This window comes from Stegastes partitus, unplaced genomic scaffold, assembly GCF_000690725.1.
Source record: "Stegastes partitus isolate 25-593 unplaced genomic scaffold, Stegastes_partitus-1.0.2 Scaffold212, whole genome shotgun sequence".
NCBI classification, from domain to species: Eukaryota; Metazoa; Chordata; class Actinopteri; family Pomacentridae; genus Stegastes; species Stegastes partitus.
This window is the reverse complement of record NW_007577943.1, coordinates 575,047-592,382: the sequence shown is the minus strand read 5'-3', so window position 1 is coordinate 592,382 and position 17,336 is coordinate 575,047. Positions and strand designations below refer to the sequence as shown.

The window sequence follows — 17,336 nt, the reverse complement described above, 5'->3', positions numbered from 1 at the left end:
TATTAAACATTTTATGTCTGTGGTAAAACTAACCGAATAATTGTGACCAAAAAACCTTTGAAGCTCAAGCCTGACTTTTTGGATCATCATAGGCAATGTGACAATTTAGATCATAATTGCTATGATTTACAGATGGAATTTAAATATAAATGAAAGAGCTAATTTTGTTCGTGGTTATCCTGTGAACTTGAACCTTAAATATACCCTCACAAATGACATTAAGTCATTTTAATGCATTAATAACATTTTAGTCACAAAATAGGGGTTGCAATCTCTTTTGGCATGTGGACAGCTGTACTATGAGTTAAACTGATCATTTAAAGCTATTTCAACCAGTAAAAACAGCTGGGTTTGTTGTAATCTAGGGCACAGAGCGGATACAATAATGCTGACATCTGTTTTTGGCGCAACACCTGATCATTTTCATCCAGAATAAACTACTTACGCACCTGAGCCCAGAAGAGCAGTTCCTCAAACGGCCTCTAGGTGGCGGTGACAGCCGGCGCAGCTCTGTGTGAGCCTGGCATCAACCGGACGAAGAAGAAAGGTCTGTTCTTGTTGCAGGCAGGGCCAAAGTTTGTCAAATTATCACACGGTGTAATTTTCGGGACTAAAGTTAACGGAGTGTATGTGTTAGCAGGCCGTATGAATAGACACTAACCCGTATAAACCGCGACGACTGAATGACACCCGCACAACGTGTGATTTTATCTACGCCTGCGCACTCCGTACAGAATATCGAGCCGCCCTTCCTCCGCGCCAACTTGCACCGCAGGGTTGGACAGACGTCGACTCACAACAGCCCTGAGTTGATTTCCTGACCTAATTGGTCAGTTTTCCTGGACAAAATGGATAGCCCACATCGTATCGAAAACGGTAAGTCGATGAAAATTCAAAAATGTATCACTCATCTTGAGTTATTGGGTTTTCTGTTGGAGTGTGTGCGCCCGATTTTGAACATGGCGTACCCCGCTCTGAGATGGCGGTGGCTTTGTGCTACGGTACAGCGCTAGGGAGCCGCTGTGTGCGCTCGTTAACAGCTAACATAGTTGGCTAACAAACCATTCTATTCTTTGTACACGTAGAAATTATTTAACATAACCCGTAAAGGCAGTTATCTGACCACATGGATTAGTGTTGGTGAGTAACCGAAGGGAGCCTTGAGGGTTGACAGATGCTGCCTTCGCGGGCTTCAACTGTAACGGCAGCTAGCGGTAGTGGCTAAAAACAAAGCTAGAGCACAACTAATGCTCATGTCCGGAAGCCCAGCAAGCGTTAGGACAGACATGCAGCGACGCCTTTTTTTACTCAATTTGCCGGTAAGAAAAGTAATGTCATGTATACGAAGTGTGTCGCTTTTACCATTTCAGTAACTTGGTTAGCGCAGAAAGTCACGACTCCCGCAGCCATGTTTACTATTTCACTGAGGTGCTCCTATGTGGCGGCTCATAAATACGACACACTTGTCAGCCCCTGAATGCATCAGGGTTTCCTTGGAGGTGGTGGGAGAGTAACTGGTGCGTCCAACAGGGGTCCCAGTCTAACCAGGGGCGCCCTGCTGTGCCAAAATGTGATCTTTTGCCAAAACTGAGCAAATATCCTTATGTCTCTGCATTATTTTAACTGCTGTGTGACCTAGATCATGAACAGTCCAGTTGTTTTTACTGGTTGAAATAGCTTTAAATAACCAGTTCAACTCATATAATGCAGTTTTCCACTTACCAAAAGAGACTGCAGCACTTACATTGTGACTGAAATGTTAATAATGCAGCAAACTTACTTGATTTCATTTCTGAATTATATTTTAAGGATTATAGGATGATTGCAAAAAAGTCATTTCTTAGTTTTATACATACAACCCATGTGTAGACCGTGGTATTAACAGTTGAACCAATACCGTAGTGTTGTCTACAATCATCCCACATGCCAGGCCGATATGAACTGCACGTTATGTTACAAACTTGAGACATTTTTTTGGTCACAGTTATACAGTTGCAAAAAAAGTTTCACAAAGATACACTTTTTCTGTTGCCATGGACATAAAGTTATGTGTATTTGTACATTATGACGTGTAAAAACTGAGCAACACGGCTTTAACATTTAGTTTTTGGCAGATGATCACTTTTTTGCACAGCACCCCTAAAGCCCCAGTGTGCCTTTAGTGTTGGTCAGTTAGTTTCTGATAGTGTTGTTGATTTTGGGGTGAGGGGGGACTTTCTGGGCACAATTATGATTGGAAGTAAATATGAATGAAAATTTCAAAAACACTGGCTAGTCTCTGGGCCACATACAGCTTTTTAAATATTTATTAAAACACAAGTTGTTTTCTTTCTACAAAGTCTACATAACGAGTCTTTAACATTAAAAATTTAATTAGAATTTTTCTTCTGGTGATTGAATAATTACTGCAACTTCCACAAGACATGAAAACGTCTTCCACATGTGCAATAAAGTTATATATTTTAAATAAATCTATTTTAGAATGTTATGTATTGAATCCAAACCAAATTATCACTCAATGATGCCTAAAGGAAAAGAACTGCGAGATGAGGAGAAGACGCCCACCTTGGTCCTTAATGAGGAATGCAGTGAGAAAGCCGTCGCTAACTGGCTTGGAATCAGTAAAACAGCCGAACATTACAACAGTAAGAAAATACAACATGGCTCTACCAGGAACTGCAAAGAAAGAGGCATAAGACAGTGGTCACAGTGGTGTAAAACTTATTTCCAAAACTGTCATTTCAGTTGCTGTTTTAATAAACTTGTCCATGCATTAATTCAGTTAGTATACAAGTACGAGGCATATAATAATCACAGGGGACATGTAGTCTTCCAGCGTGAGCGTACTAGTTGGTTTTCAGGACTATGTGCAACATATAATAATCTGTTGCCCTCACATAATTACATGAGTCATTAATTTATCTACCAGTCAGCAAGATGATGGAACATTATGAAGCAAGAATGTTTTATTTCTAATTGTGTGTACTTCTTTTAAAGTATTACCTGTATGATGTTATATCATTACTGTATAAAATGTATTTCTAACTTGATTTTGCTTTAGTATTAACATTGTAATAAATACTTTCCAGATCCACCTCTCCTGTTGCAGGCCCTACGCCTCTTCATACCTCCCCTGCGCCTGGTGTCTGCAGCCATGTGGCACGTCGTGCAGAGGGGAAATGTGCAGGAGTATGGGATGGTGGAGGAGTTCATCAGCACAGTAACAGAAATTGTGCCTGAGCTGCTGAATGCAGATCAGAAGGCTCAGCTCCTGCTGGGACTCAGAGCTCGGGTAAGGCTGTGGTTACACAAAGACATTTAATGATAACTGTCACATTGAATTGTTTGGTAATGAGTAAAATCTACCACATCACTCTAAAACTCACAGTATCTAAACAAAAACATTCTGTGTTGTGCTGGGATGTCTGTTATTTATATTGACACGGAGGTGAAACCCTTTGTGGCAGGTGGTTCTGGAGTTGTGTCATGCTGAGCAGATAACAGACAGAGAAACCATTGAGATGCACTTGGACCGCATCAAGGCCCTCATATCCACTTGGGCAGCGCAGGTTAGTTTCTTAAAATGTGACATGTAGCACTTCAGTGTGATCATGTTTCTCATCAAGTCATTTTTTTTCTACGTAAAGTACAGTAATGCATGTTTTTGTTTCAGCCATGTTTTGCAGAGGTTGAGTTTCCCGAATCAAACTTTGTGGACCAAGTTGAATTGTTGTTGAAGGACCCTGAAGAGAAGGAGAAGTTCTTCCAGGTTTGTGATTTTCGGTGTTACATACTCTTATACTGTTGGATCTGTCTATCCGTACAGAATACATTATATGCAGTGGTTGTGTAGTACTGGACTGTTAAATTGTAAACTGTGATTTCTATTTTTTCTTTCAGGATGTTTTCCCGACAGATTTTGGGCCTGAATATGACAGCGCTCTGCAGGTGCTAATGCTGGATTTCTTATCCAGACTGGAAAAGCTTCTTCCAGTACCAGACATTCAACAGGTATTACAGCATGTGTGGTAAACCAACCTATTCAGTGTTGGTTAGCGTCTCTGTTTGCTCCAGCTGAAGTTGTAACTAAAACAGATAGTTGATTTCTGAATCACACTTGACCCAGTTTGCATTGTTAAAAAATCTGTCAAATCTGAACACACAGTCACACTGAAGGTAAACAAAGAAGTCAGACTCTTCAGAGGATATTGTGTCCAAGACGCATCTATAAACCTGCTTGGAAATCATAGAAAAAAATATGCTATTTATAGCTCCAGAACTTACCTTAGAAACAGTCACAACTGTAGTTTTCTTCAGTATCACTGTAGTCTAGCAGGGCTCTAGTCAACCCAAGAACATCATGGTTATCTGATATCATACCTACTCTACAGCCAACCGATTGCTCACAGAAAAAAAAAAATCTGCACGTTTTCTTTAGATCAACAAAGTTGGCCAGAGGGCGCTCTACCTGCTAGCCCTATTAGCCTGTATATGATGGACAAATGTCGAATTTGCAGCATTTTAAACCAATTTAACCTGATTATTTTATCAAAATAACAGAGTCAAAGTGTGTTCCGGCCCATATTCATATTATTTGCAAAATCAGAACTACATCAGCTTTATCAACACATAACAGTACAAGAACTATTAAGACATATAACACAGAAGTCAGCCTCCTGTTAATAGATGATCTGGCATGTTAACTGGTAAACTATGATTAAAAAAAGAATACTGTTTGAAGAGTTAGACTCAACTTTTGGCCACGTCTTTCAACTTGTGAAAATGCAGGGATGTTGACAGGTGATCTGTTCCTCCTGCTCCTGGATTTTGGAAAGATCATTTTGGAAGAGTGCTGATGTTTGCTCTTGTCCTTTTGAAAGTAACACTAAGGACTGTCAGACCAAAGAGAATTCGATCAGATGAAAGCAAAGCAACCGACCGATTGAGCAGTCGACCTCGATACTTTATAAATCCAATAATAGTTATCTGTTCATAACAGCTACGTTACAGATAAAAGATGCTAAATGCTAATTCGTCCTTTTAAAGTGTCAGTTTGTCAACATGTGAACAAATGCAAGTGGAAAAAAATAAGACTTAGGTTGTAGCTCAGAGTATAAAATCAGAGGATTATACTTGTTTGTAGAGCTCTCAGATCCTTTAATATGACATCGATTTATTTTGCCCAAACACAACATCCCATAAACAATGTATGTAAGTAGGAAACTGTAACTCATAACCTCCTCAGTCTGTACACACACACACACACACACACACACACACACACACACGCACACACGCACACACACACACACACAGACCACAAACAAAGACCACAAACAATGAGCTTTAAATTGTGGTCCTCCATATATTCAGTTCAACTCAAATGATAAAAAAGTAACAATAAAATGCCTTTCATTTAGTGATTTTGTTAAAAGTGTGTCAATGAAGACAGAAAATGTGGACATGTTAAATGTGTGTCTTCAGCTCAGTTTTTGTTTTCTTCTTTTAAATGTGTATTCTTGTATTTATGTTCTCTAGACTGCATCCATGCTCAGTGCCGTCCCATCCGCCCTGGAGGAGTGTGCACACTCAGTTCCTGATCCGAAGCACCTGAAAACTGTGCTCCTGTACCACACAACACTCGGACATTTTGATTTATCTGGTGAGTCTCACTGGGCTGCTTTACCAGTGGTTCTCAACAGGGGGGCCACGGCCCACTAGGGGGCCACAGAGAGCTGTCGACTGTGTCTTGAGATGGCTTTGAATGGTATTAAGAAAAATACAAAAAGATATTCTAATGATAAAGAATGAGAGAAACTATCGAACCAAACACACAATCAATCTGTAGTGCTTCATTTGTATAAACTCACTGCCTAGCTCAATAACTACAAATAAACAAACTGATCAAAATGCAGTGTGGGGCAGTAGTATGGCCATCTGCACCATTGATGTCGCCGTTGTCCTGTATTTTTTCCAGACGTGTATATGAATAAAAGTAGTGAACTGCTTAGAATGACTGACTCTGGTGCATCAAGATCACACACATTTTCCCTGCAGTGCTCGCATGTGTGGGTGCGCCTGCATTAATGTAGCTGCTTTATAGCTAGAGCTGGGTGAGCTGACAAAAATTATTATAGTGTTAATGTATATAGTTTGCTGCCAGTTTGCAGTTTCTTCTTAATAACTTAAGCCTGAAGAAACCAGCAGATGCCTGAGCTAAACTTTAGTGGCGGCCTGCTTTTATAAAGCAACAAGACCTTATCCATGGGGAGGGGGGCCTTGGCAGCAGAAAGGTTGAGAACCCCTGGTCTATCTGGTCGCTACTGTTTGTCAGCAGCTTAACATTTCAAAAGATGAATGAAAAAATAGGAGGTGATCCAGCAATTATTGATTATCCTTAGTTATGTAGGAGATGTGATAAGGTGATGTGGGTTAAGGTTCTTTCCATGTGAATAAGTTTATCTGGAGAGAAAGGAAAACATGCACAATTGTGGTCAGTTCTTCCATAAATATCGAGTCTGGCCTTCGACTTAGTGCCAGTTTTTCATTTTGGCCCACTGTGTATTTGAGTTTGACACATATGATTTAGGCCATTAAGAAAATTATAGCTCCACAAACATTGTTCACCAAGCCTCTAAGAAGTTATTTGTATTAGAAAAGGAGTTCACATAAGCATATATTTGCCCTGAAAGGTTGTGGTGATGATCCGGATAGCAGATCAAACCTTTGTGCAGGGCTTTGGACTGGAGGACTTGTTGCTATAACAACAGCTAATTTTTCCACCAGTTTGGTGATAACTGTGAACTATGAAGCTGATGTAATTCTTCTTTTTCCCACAGATGAAACTCAGACCATTCCATCTTCGTTTGGAAATTGCATCCTCTCTTCACTTTCCCTCCCTCAGCTGGAGAAGGTTGTGATCGATCCTGACCAAATACAGCTACAGCCTTCGTCAGAGCAGATGCAAGGCTGTATGACCGTCCAGGTGGAGGGTGAAACTGTGACACTGCTGGACTATATACACATCGAACAGCCACCCAGTTTGGTGGAGCCTGATGATCATGAAGAGAATGATGTAAACGAGGAAGAAACAGCTGGAGATGCAACACACGAGGACACAGGCGACACCTTAAAGCCAGCAGCTTTTCAGCCACTTAAACAAAGCAAAAGGCTCCAGCTGAAGAGAAAAGCTTTAAAAGAAAAGAAAGACTTAATGACAGCTAAGAGGCAAAGAAAAAAATACCCCAACAATAAGACATGTCCTGTCTGCAATAAGACTTTCCTTCGAGCTGCAGCCATGAGACGGCATCAGGAAATTCATGATGCAAATCGGGACCTCAAGTACAAGTGCGCCAACTGCGACAAACGATTCAGGGACCATTATGACATGAACCGACACACCATGCGTGTTCACGAAAAGGGAGACATGAGCATAAGCCCTAAAGAAGAGGACTTAGGGGATCCTAGCACTTCAGAGATTTTAGAAAACAAAAATTGTTCTCTGTGTGGGAAATATTTTGCCCGCCGGGTAGACATGGAACGACACATGAAGTCCCACTCAGAGGACCGCCCATATAAGTGCTCTTTCTGTGAGAAGAAGTTTAAGAATCCTTATGTGTTAAAGAGACACCAGAAGGAGATTTGTAAGAGCAGAGAGCAGAAAAAGCCTAAGAAGAAAGAGACAATGCGCTCAAATCCACAGCCACCCTTAGAGGTGTCGATGGAGGGCAAAGTCTGTCCCATCTGCAGCCGGATTCTTCCGTGCACCGCTGACATCGCAAAGCATTTACGGTCTCACTCAGAGGAGCGTCCTTTTATTTGCATCACTTGTGAGAAGGGCTTCAAGTACAAAGACACGTTAAAGAAACATCAGATTATTCACGGTCATGAAGGCATCAGGGAGGAACAGAGCAAAACACTGGAACAGATTCTGGCTGAAGCTGACACTCAGACCGGTGGTGATACTGGTGGCCTTGACAAACAAGAAAACAATCCAGATGCGCCTGCAGACACGTTGGAGGAGTCCCTGTCTGTGCCTGTGCAAAAAGTCAGCAAAAAGGCCCTTAAGGTGTGCCCGGTCTGTTCTAGGGCATTTGACAGTGTCAAAACACTGAACCGGCACATACAGTGTCACACAGACGATCGGCCGTATCATTGCGTCCACTGCAAGAAGCGGTTTAAACACATGCACGGCCTGAAGAGACATCAGATCTATGCCATTTGTCATAAGAAAACTGCAAGATTTACATGGAAAAAAGAGCCAAAAGCGGGGCCCAGTCAGAGTGAAGTGATTAGTTCAGACTCCCAACAGGGTCCACTGCTCAAGATACCTGTGTGGTGTTCAAACTGTGGTAAGCACTTTGAGTACCTGTCAGCTTTAAAGGAGCACCAGGAGAACATTTGCAAAATCGAAGTGACGGAAATCATGAAATGTGACGATTGCAGGAAAGAATTCAAGAGCATGACGATGCTCAAAGTGCACCAGAGGATTCACGATCCGCTCTACTGCAAAGAGTGTGGAAAGATACTGGCAAACGAGCCTGCTTTCGAGAGGCACAAATTGATGCACAGACCGATGCAGTGCACAATGTGCGAGAAGAATTTCACCTTACTGAGGCGCTTGAGGGAACACTACGAGAAGCAGCACAGCTTCAGCGGGCCGTATCCTTGTGCACAATGTGACAAGACCTTCATCCAGCTGTCCTACCTTGCCATCCATCAGAGAATCCACAAGGGGGAGTTCCCTTACATTTGTAACATGTGCCCAGAGAAGTTCAGGTCCTCCAACTGTCTGACGGTGCATCAGCGGAAGCACACCGGGGAGAAGCCCTTCCTGTGCTGGCAGTGTGGAAAATGCTACCGCTCTGCGTCCGAGCTCACAGTCCACATGGGAACCCACTCGGAGGAGAGACCCTGGGCCTGCACACAGTGCGACATGGCTTATCGCACCAAGCTGCAGCTGACAAACCACGTGGAGCAAATCCACATCGGCGTCAGGTATCCCTGCAACAACTGCGGCAAACAGTTCATGAAGGAGACGTCGCTGAAGAGGCACGAGCTCATCCACACAGGCGAGAGGCCACATCAGTGCACAGTGTGTGGAAAGACCTTCCTGACTGCCAACGAGCTCCGGCTCCACAACAGGTACCACACCGGAGAGCGCCCGTACAAGTGTGAGGTGTGCGGCAAAGCCTTCATTCAGTCGGGCTACTTGAAGTCACACATGCGCATCCACACAGGAGAGAAGCCATTTAAATGTGACATATGCGACAAAGGCTTCAGGTTGTCGTATCACATGAAGAAACACAGGCGGACTCACGCTGGGAAGCCAAAGAGCTACATATGTGAGGAGTGCGGGGTAGCGTTCCTCCAGAAAAAGTCCCTCTGGGAACACTCGCTCACTCACGATGTGAAAATTGAATCGTCTTTCACTGATGAAGTGAGGATAGAATTTCAGTAGAAACCTCTGGTTCGTTTTCATGCACTTGTTCTACTTTAAACAATGTCCAGGTGTCCAAAACACTTGTTTTTTTAGAAGTTTGATTTAGTTTGTAAGTCGGTGCTCTTCATTGTTCCTTGTTGCATCGTTGTGTTGATTCACGTTATGAATGATCAATAAGGCATGTATGTATTGGAATCCAAGGAATAATTTCTGCTTAGATTGCTTTATGAAATAAATTAACATTGAATATTATTATTGCTTCCTGTGTTCTTAAGTAAAAAGTTCTTTGGTCTTAAAATTCTCTGCTTTACAGCATTTTACGTTTGATTATTTTTGCTTTAGGCTGTTAGTTGATCAGTGTATTTAAATTGTAATAAACATTCATAAATTTTCGATCAGACAAGACAATTCCACCTAAGACTACAACTCCATTACATCCATTCCATTCTGTTTTTGTCTGGTTGTGTTGATATAAACCCTGAAGAGTTTTTCATTTTCTCTTATATAGAACAAAACAATGGAATGAAATCTTTACACCTGAGAGGCCAAAACAAGCAGTTTTGGGGATTTTTCTTTTGTCTGCAACCAATCAGTAGTTCCTGATGTATTTTCCATCGATCCGCTGATCAATTTAGTTACAGCAGGAGTAAAAAGCATGTTGTAATTTGTGACTGACAAGTAAAATCAACAGGAACTAAGTGAAGGACGAGCTTTAAATTCAGCTTAGGAACACCATCCAATATATTCTTTGAAGTGGGTTCAGGAAGGCGCTCAACAGGAAGTGTTCACAAACTGTTTTTCCACCATTTACTGTTTGCTTAAAGGTTTTTGTAGTGTGAAATCAGTTACGTTGCTTTTGTATTGTGGAGGGCTGCAAGGTGGCGCAGTTGGTTAACACTGTAGCCTCGCAGCAAGAAGGTCGCAGGTTTGCGTCCTGGTCAGGGCACCGGGATCTTTCTGCATGGAGTCTCCATGTTCTCCCCGTGCAGCGTGGGTTCTCTTCAGGTTCTCCGGGTTCTCCGGCTTCCTCCCACACAGTCCAAAAACATGTTGAGGTTAATTGGTGATTCTAAATTGTCTGTAGGTGTGAATGTGAGTGTGCTTGGTTGTCTGTCTCTAAGTGTAGCCCTGTGATAGACTGGTGACCTGTCCAGGGTGTCTCCTGCCTTCACCCTAAGTCAGCTGGGATAGACTCCAGCCCCCCCGCGACCCTAATGAGGATTAAGCGGTGTATAGATAATGGATGGATGGATGGATGGATGTATTGTGGAGTCAGTTGTCTTTTTCAACCAGTAGATGGCAGTAGAGTCGTGCTAATGTGGGTCACTTCACAGGAGACTGTTAGCTGTCAGTGATTCCCCCCCTGCTGCCACAGCTTGTGTTGGAGGATTTTGACTCTGCCAGAGTTCTAATAAATAAATAATGCAATGTTTACCCCTTATTAACACTCATATCTCAATTCTCAGTAAATATTGAAAGTAGTGCACTCAGAAAGTCATTTGTTTACATGGTGATTTGCAGGGAAGCTTGCTTGTTTATGCAACTTTTTGCTTTATGCAACATAAATTTCACAACAATTGTTTATACAGGCCTGGTGGCTGCATAATCAATATTTATCGTCTGCTCTTCCTCGCAGTCTGTGACTGTTGACGCAGCCTGACTGACAGTTAAAACCGCAGCAGCAGCATCCCTAAATTCAAGGGAAACGGCTCCCATCTCCGAAAAATCAAAGGCCGACTGAGTCAGAGTCTCTCCAGAGTGTTGGGAGCAGATCACTTTTTAACCCAAAGCATATTGATTTATATGGGGCTGTAATTGCTTCAGTGTGTCCTGGATTATTCCCCCCCATAATTGAGGCCTGGCAGTGGTCTCTTTCCTAGACATAGCCTCCCCAATGCCAGGTGGTGGGTAAAGAGGAGCACCGCACCCACTCCCCGGTCAGCCGGAGAGAGCCACGGAGCGGTGGCCTTTACCCCCAGAGCCACTGCTCTGCGTGGGATAAGTAAACAGCACAAACCCAATGCTTCCCTGCCTGCTTTGAGGTGTCTCTCGCAGGCCTTCGTCCAGCTCTAATTGTAGCATGAGGCAGCACATTACGAGTAGAGCTGGATGGGATGGACAGCTCGCTGCAATATCACCGACACTAAGTCCTGAATCTGTGCATTGTTCCAGATATTTGGCTCTCAGCTGCGGACTGTCTCTCCAGGATTAGTTGTGTCTGCTGAAACCACATATTAAGCCTGTAATTACTGTACATTGTACTATTGTTCAGCCATTTGTTTTGTGTTTTCGTTTCTGACTCACTGGAACATTCCTGGATTTTGTAATAGGTGGGAATGCTTGCACGCTCCAACAGGTCTCGAAATTAACGTGGTGTCACAAATGCGTGGGGTAGGAAAAATAAGTCACCTTTAAAAATAACACGTCTGGGACTTTTCACTTTGCGGTACACTATGTGCCGCATGTTGCACCTGCAGCTCATGTAGCCTTTGCAGAGACCTGTGATGTTTTAAATCAGCGGTGATGGATGCTGTCACCTGTTTGGGTCTCTAAAAAGACCTTAAATGCAGCAATCTGAGGCGGCCAAATCAAGACTGATCCCGCTCTCATGACTGCGTACCAAGTATGAAGCTTCAGGCAGCAGCCAGTTAACTTGAATGCTGGAAACACTGGGAGAACAGCTCGCCTGGCTCTGTCCAAAGTTCACCAAATCTGCCTAATTGCAACTCAAAAATGCAGTAATTAACATTTTATCTCATTTGTGTGATCTCAACCAAACCAGTAGTGAGTATTTAAGGGGTCAGCAGCTGACAAGTTGAAAAACATACATTTTTAAAGATCCACCATGCAGGATTTTTATATTAATAATTCTAAGGGCTACTTTTAATGAGAACAGTGAGATAATCCTGCAATGAAGAAGGATTTTTGGTATCGTTCACCTCATTGTTTTGGTTTCACAGCACCTTTAGGTTCAATCTAACTGCTCACGTCACCTTTGCAGAAGGTACTGAATGAATTTCTCCAAAGCTGGTGGAGATTAAAAGCAGAGCAAACACAAGATTTTAATTCCAGACCAAAGTCACAGTTAAGCTCTCCATGTCTCCTGCATGAGCTAATAGGCCTGTTCTGTTTGTATTTTTGTCTACAACAACTTTAGAAAGGGACACTGCCCTCATCCCATTTTTTGGTGTTTAAATTTGCTTCAAGTATTTTTTTATGACACACAACAAGCTGCAAACACAACAGGTAAACACATTTATCAGACATGGCAGAATATTGTTCATCTGTGTGTATCTGACTGATGAATGTAAATCTAACAGTCACTGTCCTTGTCGTCTTGTTTTGGTTCAGACGTACTGAAGAGGGAAACGTGGAGTCACTCTGTTCACAAGCTAGCTGCTAACTGTGTCTGTGAGGTTATCAAAGTTTTTCAACGAAAGCAGCAGCCTGTTGGGCAATAACCCTCTGAGGGTTTGATTCAACGTCATGATAACTAAATTGATTATGCAGCTTCAGTGTGACTCACTGGATGTAGACTGGGGATATTAGCCTGCCATTGGTTACACATTTGATGTGGCCTTTTCATTCCTTCGTCATATCTGTGTGTTGAACTTTTCAAAATCTCCTTCACTGCTGGAAACATCAACAGCGAGTTCCGTGCAGCAACAAACACACTGAAAATGTCAAGTTTTACTAAAGGTTCAGTGAGGAAACCCTGCCAGGTTATGCAGTAATTTAGCCAGTTTGATGCCCCTATAGCAGAATGTTAACGTTGGGTTCAGTCAGGCCGTTCTACACAGCGTTGTGTCAGCACTAGAAAAGGATCCGACTAAGCGAGAGCATGCAGCGTTGCAACTGGTAAGTGCTGTGGAATCACTATTGTTCATATAAGCAGTTCATTTAGGCTAAAAGTCCCTTCTTTGTTGGCCTATCTGTTGCTACACAGAACAGGCCACAATCCCATTAGCTACACTCAGCGCTGACTTTGTGTGTCTTTTGTTTTCATCACTCGTAGATGTGCGGTTGCAGCCTCCGAGTTCAGTTTGTTGAAAACCCTGCCACAAACAGTTAAACTGTCCCAGAGATATTTCAGAAAAAGTAGGTTTTGATCATCAACAGGCACCACAGAATTTCCTGGCCTTTTTGCCAAAATACTGTGACCCCTACATGTTACTACGGAAACATAGCGTATCAAAACAAGCGCCCCATTTCTTGCATTTGCTCCATGACGCACCTTTATTTCTTCCATATGAACAGCGTACGACACAGCGGAGGGCTTTGATAACAAGATCTGCTCTGAATGCATGGACACCAGTGCCACACACAAAGTCATGTAACGCCCGCACCACACCCTGTTTAACCACCGCGCTCGGGAAAGTAATACACACATAAGAGCGTCTTAAATTACCCCTACAATCACTTGCAATTGATACCCTGCTTTCATTGTTTTTGCAACGCGTTTTTGTTTTAGTCAATGGATAAAGGAGGAAATATAACAGAGAAACCATTGAGCTGGAAAAACCCTCAGACTAATCAACAGAATGGGGAAGGATTGCTCTCCTAATCAAGTGTGTGTTAGTGCATGTGTGTGTGTCCTCGAGTGAACCTGTGTGTGTGCCCAGACATATCTCCAGCCTCACACTTTCCCTCCCATCTTGGGTACCAGCCCTGCGATCGCCACACATAGCCCTCCATCCTCCATCAACGCTGCGGTTGTGCGTTCGCGCAGGCTTTTTTTTTGCGAAACCAAGAGCTTTATCTCGTTTTTCATCCACTCCGATTCTTCCTCTCGCTTTCATCCACTTGCATTCATTTGCATTCTGCACTGCTGTCTGCGTCCTGTGTGTGCGCCTCTGACTCTGACATTTGTTTGGCAGGAGAGTCCCAACGGGATGCTGTCAACACTACAAAAAATGTCCGTCTTCACGAGCCTTTTCGTATTGCTTTGTGTTACCATGCACAAGCTGCTCCAAATGAGGTGATAGAACTCAGTTTGTGACCAAGAATCTTCCTTTGCGCAAGAATGATTGTCTTTAAATGATGCAGAATGAGGCATATCACTTATCCGCTGTTTCTAAATTCAAGAAAATGTCCATGAAAAAGTGGAAATGCTTTGCAAACACATGAAGCTGTCCCAGTGGCATCATTTTGAAACATTTTCTCTCAGACAAGAGTGATTTGGAAATTCACTCCTGATCACAATCACTTGCAGAGATGGACACTTTTTGCAGCGCACACTGTCTCCCTCGTACACCAGAAGGGAGTGAAAACAAGCCTTTTCCTGGTCAATGAGTTCACTGGGGCGGACGCCTCCTTAGACAAGGCTGTGGGGGGGTGGTGGTGTAGGGAGGGAGGGAAAGAGAGAGGGAGGGAGGGGGAGGTTGGCGGTGAGGGGGTTCAAAAGTCTTGCAACCAAAGAGAAAAGAGAAGGAATGAGGGAGGGAGAGAAACCTGGCACCGAGGCAGCTCAGAGAACTGGGCATTAGAGACGCCGAGCAAGGGAAGGTCAGCCCCCCCCCCCTCTTCCTACTGCATCAGCAGATGTACCGCACAAGCTCATCATCAATACTGCCAGACCACAGCCACACTGATAACAGCAAAGTCTGTGATGAAGCAGTTCCACGCTAGATTGTGTGGGGTTTTATTTTATGTCAGCCGGCAGTGAAAGATGAGATCATTTCACCTCTAAGATCAGCTACCGACAGAGAGGCTTACGGGCATCAGTGACCGACCACATCCCTGATCTGATGCTAACAAGGTCATCCTCTGGTCTGAAAGCAGCTTTGTTCTTCTGATCACAGGAGCATCATTATCATATTCCACGCTGTATCAGTGACGCAATCCACCAAGGGGAGGCAAACGGAGACGCTGCTCGTTGCACATCTCGTCTCCGAGCCGCAGCCCTGGGAGGAACATAAGTCAGGTCACAGATTGAGGTCGCGGAAACAGTTAGGACTTAAAGGTTAGCAATAAAACACCGTTAATCAAAGCAGCGTCTGGCGAGGAGCTGAGATTTTCAATGCAGATGTGTTATTTAATGCACCAACCTTCTGCGAATGTGCAGTTTGCAGGAATGTGGAAAAAGGGAACTGAAGTGTCTTTTCATTCTACAGTATTTTTTTTTCTGTTAATCAAATATTTGCTGAAAATGGTGAACCAGAATGGAAGCGGACACCTTTAATTGCAAATATTTTCAGTTTACAATTATGTTTCAAACTTTAAAAGCTTGTATCAATACATATCTGGTATTTCTTTGAGGGAAAACCTATATAATGCAGGACAATTTCATTTTGTTGTTATCACCTGAACCGTTTACTCTTCACTCTCCTAACACCTTATGAGAGCTGTACTATGTTGTACCAATGCTAACCACTTCTACTGCTTCACATGAAAAGTTTTCAATGTTTTCATCGTCTTCATCAAGACAACAGTCATTTTCTCTATTTTTAGGTTTGGTAGGACAGTAATGGAAGAAGATGGAGCAGTGTGAGTGTCACATGAAGAGCTGCAGGCGACAGGCTGAACACCTCCGACTCCTGAACAAGGTAACTGGCTTCTTAATTAAAACAACTTGTGTTTGTTTGGCTGCACTCTACATAGACAGACCAGCTGCTTTTTTTGTTTGTTTGTTTGTTTTGTGTCTGATGAAATCTTCAAGAACCTAAAAATTGTTTTTTTACAGAAGCTTCTAGGATCTGAGCAGACAGCATCATTGCTCATTAAGTGTTAGCATGTGCTGTTCCCACGGCAACTATAGGTGTCACTAAGTCAACCAGGACTGAAATTTTAAGTATTAAAACTTACATTTTTTTTGTTGGTCAACTAATCATAGACGTTGTAGCATCTTGTGACTTTGCAGGATAGATGAAGGTTGAGCTCAGAGGCTCCCAACAGTTTGGCTCGTCTTGTGACAGTCACATTTGAACAGATGCCTATTTATAACTCTTTGTCATGAGCTGCAAATAACTGTGCTGTGAGAGGAGGGATCTGTCTGTGATTTTATGTGAATAACTTTTACCACTGTTTCCAAAAAATAAGCAACAGATTTAGCAAAAGTCAGAAAAAATGTGCCAGTTTTGGTATTTTTTGCTACAAACCAAGCTAGATAAAGATTAGCTGAAGTCTATCATGTAGTTTGTTTGCTGTCCACAGTTTTAAACCTTCAGTGTGGATATTTTGTCTCCCCCTTCTGGCAGTGAGAGTAATTACAGGAACACTGTAAATGCGTAGCTCTGATGTTTTCTTTGCAGTTGATCACTTTCTTTAATCAACTGTAATCTTTCCTCCAAACAGTTTCTTTTTTAGATGGAAATGCTTTTAATGAATGTTTTTTGAAGGCATCATAGAATACTCTTTCTCTGTTGCTATGGTTGCTCTCTCTTCAGCTCTGACTTATTGAAAACTGTGGGCTGACGTAAAACGCATCGCTACAAGTACGTCAATGCGGAAAGCAGATTTAAAACTCCATTGTGCTGTGAAATACAGAGATTTACTTATCGCTTGGAGGTTCAATCAGCAATGGCTGGAACGTAATAGTCCTACATGCTAGCTTTAAGCTGTGCCTGTTTAACATGTTTGCATATTACTGTGAGCCATTCATATAAAGAGCATGGTTTTAGTGAAATAAACCAATATTTTCACCAAAAAAGAAAAAAACTATCAATTTTCGTTGGCCTCTGTCTCCTTGAGCAGCCTACGACCCCTTACATCTACCTTGCGTCCCCCTCAAGTGCCCAGCATCCTCATGTTGAACACCACTCATTACATTTAAGTCTGTATGATGAGTGTGAATCAGTGCTGCCTGTGTCATATAGGGACATGTGATGGTCCTGGCGTTTTGACCCACTTTACCCCAGCAACCCTAACTGTTGCGTGTCCCGTTTGGATCCAGCCT

The 17,336-nt window shown here is 42.8% G+C and overlaps 1 protein-coding gene across 1 annotated transcript; it reads left to right on the top strand.

The window, feature by feature from the left end:
• The first annotated feature begins 545 nt into the window (after positions 1 to 545).
• Positions 546 to 9,694, top strand: LOC103356654 (zinc finger protein 14-like). Its single transcript, XM_008280882.1, has 7 exons — positions 546 to 876; positions 3,090 to 3,292; positions 3,468 to 3,569; positions 3,674 to 3,769; positions 3,901 to 4,011; positions 5,539 to 5,662; positions 6,840 to 9,694. Exons 1-7 carry the CDS (start codon positions 849 to 851, stop codon positions 9,458 to 9,460), a joined length of 3,285 nt encoding a protein of 1,094 aa, XP_008279104.1. The 5' UTR covers positions 546 to 848; the 3' UTR covers positions 9,461 to 9,694.
• Positions 9,695 to 17,336: the final 7,642 nt, after the last annotated feature.